This window comes from Ambystoma mexicanum, chromosome 4q (genome assembly GCF_040938575.1).
Source record: "Ambystoma mexicanum isolate Mex_15411 chromosome 4q, UKY_AmexF1_1, whole genome shotgun sequence".
NCBI classification, from domain to species: Eukaryota; Metazoa; Chordata; class Amphibia; order Caudata; family Ambystomatidae; genus Ambystoma; species Ambystoma mexicanum.
The window spans coordinates 1,310,683,404-1,310,687,340 of record NC_090928.1 but is presented as its reverse complement, the minus strand read 5'-3'; the positions used below and the strand labels follow the sequence as shown (position 1 = coordinate 1,310,687,340).

At 46.9% G+C, this 3,937-nt stretch overlaps 1 protein-coding gene across 1 annotated transcript; it reads left to right on the top strand.

Annotated features, from left to right (window-relative positions):
* Nucleotides 1-2,567: 2,567 nt before the first annotated feature.
* On the top strand, nucleotides 2,568-3,281 carry LOC138467400 (uncharacterized protein PF3D7_1120000-like). The gene has a single exon (XM_069607350.1). The coding sequence runs from the start codon at nucleotides 2,568-2,570 to the stop codon at nucleotides 3,279-3,281; it is 714 nt and encodes a 237-aa protein (XP_069463451.1).
* The last annotated feature ends 656 nt before the right edge of the window (nucleotides 3,282-3,937 follow it).

The window sequence follows — 3,937 nt, the reverse complement described above, 5'->3', positions numbered from 1 at the left end:
GGGGTAAAGAGGTTTGTGAATGGGGTCAGGGTGTATGAGGAGGTAAAGAGGTTTGTGTATGAGTTGAGGGTCAGGATGTATGAGGGGGGCTCAAGCAGTTTGTGAAAGTGATGAGGGCCAGGTGTATTGGGATAATGAGGTTTGTATATGGGGAGGTCCAGGGTCTATGAGGGCGATCAAGAGGTTTGTGAATAGGGCTAGGGTCAGGGTGTATGGGGGGTAAAGAGGTTTGTGAATGGGGTGAGGGCCAGGGTGTATGGGGTAAAGAGGTTTGTGTATGAGTTGAGGGTCAGGGTGTAAGAGGGGGCGAAGAGGTTTGTGAATGGTGTGAGGGTCAGGGTATATGGGGTACAGAGGTTTGTGTATGGGGAGGTACAGGATGAATGAGGGGGGTCAAGAGGTTTGTGAATGGGGTAAGGGTCAGGGTGTATGGGGTAAAGAGGTTTGTGTAAGGGGTGAGGGTCAGGGTGTATGAGGTAAAGAGGTTTGTGGATGAGCACGTCCAGGTTGTATGAGGGAGGTCAAGAGGTTTGTGAATGGGGTGAGGGTCAGGGTGTATGGGGTAAAGAGGTTTGTGTATGGGGAGGTACAGGATGTAGGGGGTAAAGAGGTTTGTGGATGAGCACGTCCAGGGTGTATGAGGGAGGTCAAGAGGTTTGTGAATGGGGTGAGGGTCAGGGTGTATGGGGTAAAGAGGTTTGTGTATGGGGAGGTACAGGATGTAGGGGGGTAAAGAGGTTTGTGTATGAGCACGTCCAGGGTACATGAGGGGGGTCAAGAGGTTTGTGAATGGGGTGAGGGTCAGGGTGTATGGGGTAAAGAGGTTTGTGTATGGGGAGGTACAGGATGTAGGGGGGTAAAGAGGTTTGTGTATGAGCACGTCCAGGGTACATGAGGGGGGTCAAGAGGTTTGTGTATGGGGTGAGGGTCAGGGTGTATGGGGTAAAGAGGTTTGTGTATGGGGAGGTACATGATGTAGGGGGTAAAGAGGTTTGTGTATGAGCACGTGCAGAGTGTATGAGGGGGGTCAAGAGGTTTGTGAATAGGGCGAGGGTCAGGGTGTATGGGGGTAAAGTGGTTTGTGAATGGGGTGAGGGCCAGGGCGTATGGGGTAAAGAGGTTTGTGTATGAGTTGAGCGTCAGGGTGTAAGAGAGAGGAAGAGGTTTGTGAATGGTGTGAGGGCCAGGGTATATGGGTTAAAGAGGTTTGTGTATGGGGTGAGGGTCAGGATGTATGAGGTAAAGAGGTTTGTGTATAGGGAGGTAGAGGGTGTATGAGGTAAAGAGGTTTGTGTATGGGGAGGTACAGGGTGAATGAGGGGAGTCAAGAGGTTTGTGTACGGGGTGAGGGTCAGGGTGTATGGGGTAAATAGGTTTGTGTATGGGGAGGTAGAGGGTGTAGGGGGGTAAAGAGGTTTGTGTATGGGCAGGTCCAGGGTATATGGGGGGGCCAAGAGGTTTGTGTACGGGGTGAGGGTCAGGGTGTATGGGGTAAAGAGGTTTGTGTATGGGGAGGTACAGGGTGTATGGGGGTAAAGTGGTTTGTGTATGGGGAGGTCCAGGGTGTATGAGGGGGTCAAGAGATTTGTATAGGTGCAATGAACATGCAGGGTATTTAACACCACCCCCATGGCAATTCGGACCCCTTTGTCTGATCATTAACCCTTTAGCGTTGGGTGCGAGCAACAATGAAAAACAAGATGTGTCTTTTGAAACTTCCCAACATTTCTGCACCCCAACTAATGCCTCGACTTTGGGGGGGGGGTTAAAAAGACCTCGTTGTACTGATCACGGGTGAAGCAGCACTGATCTGCCCGTCACCGATGGGCCTAAAAAAGCGATTAACCGGATATGATACATTGTGCTCAGGACATCGTCTGTAGATGAACCTTAAAAAAAAGAAACCATGATATTCAGAGGTAATAGGAGAGCATGTGTGAGGCTACACATGGGAGGGACTGGCGAGGTAATAGATCAGGTAATAGAGCAGGTAATGGAGCTAATAGAGCAGGTACTGGAGCTAAACGAGCAGGCCATGGAGCTAATAGAGCAGGTAATAGAGCAGTTAATGGAGCTAATAGAGCATGGAATAGAGCTAATAGAATAGGCAATCGAGCTAATAGAGCAGAAATAAGAGCAGGTACTGGAGGTAATAGAGCAGGTAATAGAGCTAATGGAGCAGGTAATTGAGCTAATAGAGCAGGTAATGGGGCTAATAGAGAAGGTAATGGGGCTAATAGAGCAGGTAATGGAGCTAATAGAGCAGGCAATAGAGCAGGTAATGGAGCCAATAGAGCAGGCAATTGAGCTAATAGAACAGCTAATGGGCTAATAGAGCAGGTAATAGAGCTAATAGAGCAGGCTATAGAGCTAATAGAGCAGGTAATAGACCAGGTAATGTAGCTAATGGAGCAGGCAATGGAGCTAATAGAGCAGGCAATAGAGCAGGTAATGGAGCCAATAGAGCAGGCAATTGAGCTAATAGAACAGGTAATGGGCTAATAGAGCAGGTAATAGAGCTAATAGAGCAGGTTATATAGCTAATAGAGCAGGTAATAGACCAGGTAATGCAGCTAATGGAGCAGGCAATGGAGCTAATAGAGCAGGTAATGGTTCCCATAGAGAAGGTAATAGAGCTAATAGAGCAGGTAATGGAGCTAATAGGTCAAGTAATGGAGCTAATAGAGCAGGCAATGGAGCGGATAGAGCTAATAGAACAGGTATTGGTGCTAATAGAGCAGGTAATGGGGCTAATAGAGCAGGTAATTGGGCTAGTAAAGCAGGTACTGGAGCTAAACGAGCAAGTACTGGAGCTAAACAAGCAGGTACTGGTGCTAATAGAGCAGGTAATAGAGCAGTTAATGGAGCTAAACGAGCAAGTACTGGAGCTAATAGAGCAGGTAATGGAACTAAACGAGCAGGTAATGGAGCTAAAAGAGCAGGTTATGGAGCTAATAGAGCAGGTGATACAGCAGTTAATAGAGCTAATAGAGCAGTTAATAGAGCAGGTAATTGAGCTTCTAGAGCAGGTAATAGAGCAGGTAATGGAGCTAATGGAGCAGGTAATGGAGCTAATAGAGGAGGTAATGGAGCAGGTAATGGGTATAATAGAGCAGATAATTGGGCTAATAGAGCAGGTAATGGGGCTAATAGAGCAGGCAATGGTGCCAGTAAAGCAGGTAATGGAGCTAATAGAGCAGGTAATGGTGCTAATAGATCAGGTAATGGGGTTAATAGAGCAGGTAATTGGGCTAATAGAGCAGGTAATGGGGCTAATATAGCAGGCAATGGTGCCAGTAAAGCAGGTAATGGAGCTAATAGAGCAGGTAATGGTGCTAATAGATCAGGTAATAGAGATAATAGAGCAGGCGATGGAGCTAGTAGAACAGGTAATAGAGCAGGTAATAGAGCTGGAAATGGAGCTAATAGAGCAGGTAATGGTTCTCATAGAGCAGGTAATGGTGCTAATAGAGCAGGTAATGGAGCTAATGGGGCAGGTAATGAAGCTAATAGAGCAGGTAATGGAGCTAATGGAGCAGGTAATGGGTATAATAGAGCAGATAATTAGGCTAATAGAGCAGGTAATGGGGCTAATAGAGCAGGCAATGGTGCCAGTAAAGCAGGTAATGGAGCTAATAGAGCAGGTAATGGTGCTAATAGATAAGGTAATAGAGATACTAGAGCAGGCGATGGAGCTAGTAGAACAGGTAATATAGCAGGTAATAGAGCTGGAAATGGAGCTAATAGAGCAGGTAATGGTTCTCATAGAGCAGGTAATGGTGCTAATAGAGCAGGTAATGGAGCTAATAGAGCAGGTAATGGTGCTAATAGAGCAGGTAATGGAGCTAGTAAAGCAGGTAATGGAGCTAATAGAGCAGGTCATGGTGCTAATAGAGCAGGTAATGGAGCTAATAGATCAGGTAATGGGGCTAGTAAT

Excerpts from the sequence above, each read along its gene's own strand:
- LOC138467400 (XM_069607350.1), top strand. The coding sequence starts at position 2,568 with ATGCAGCTAATGGAGCAGGCAATGGAGCTAATAGAGCAGGTAATGGTT.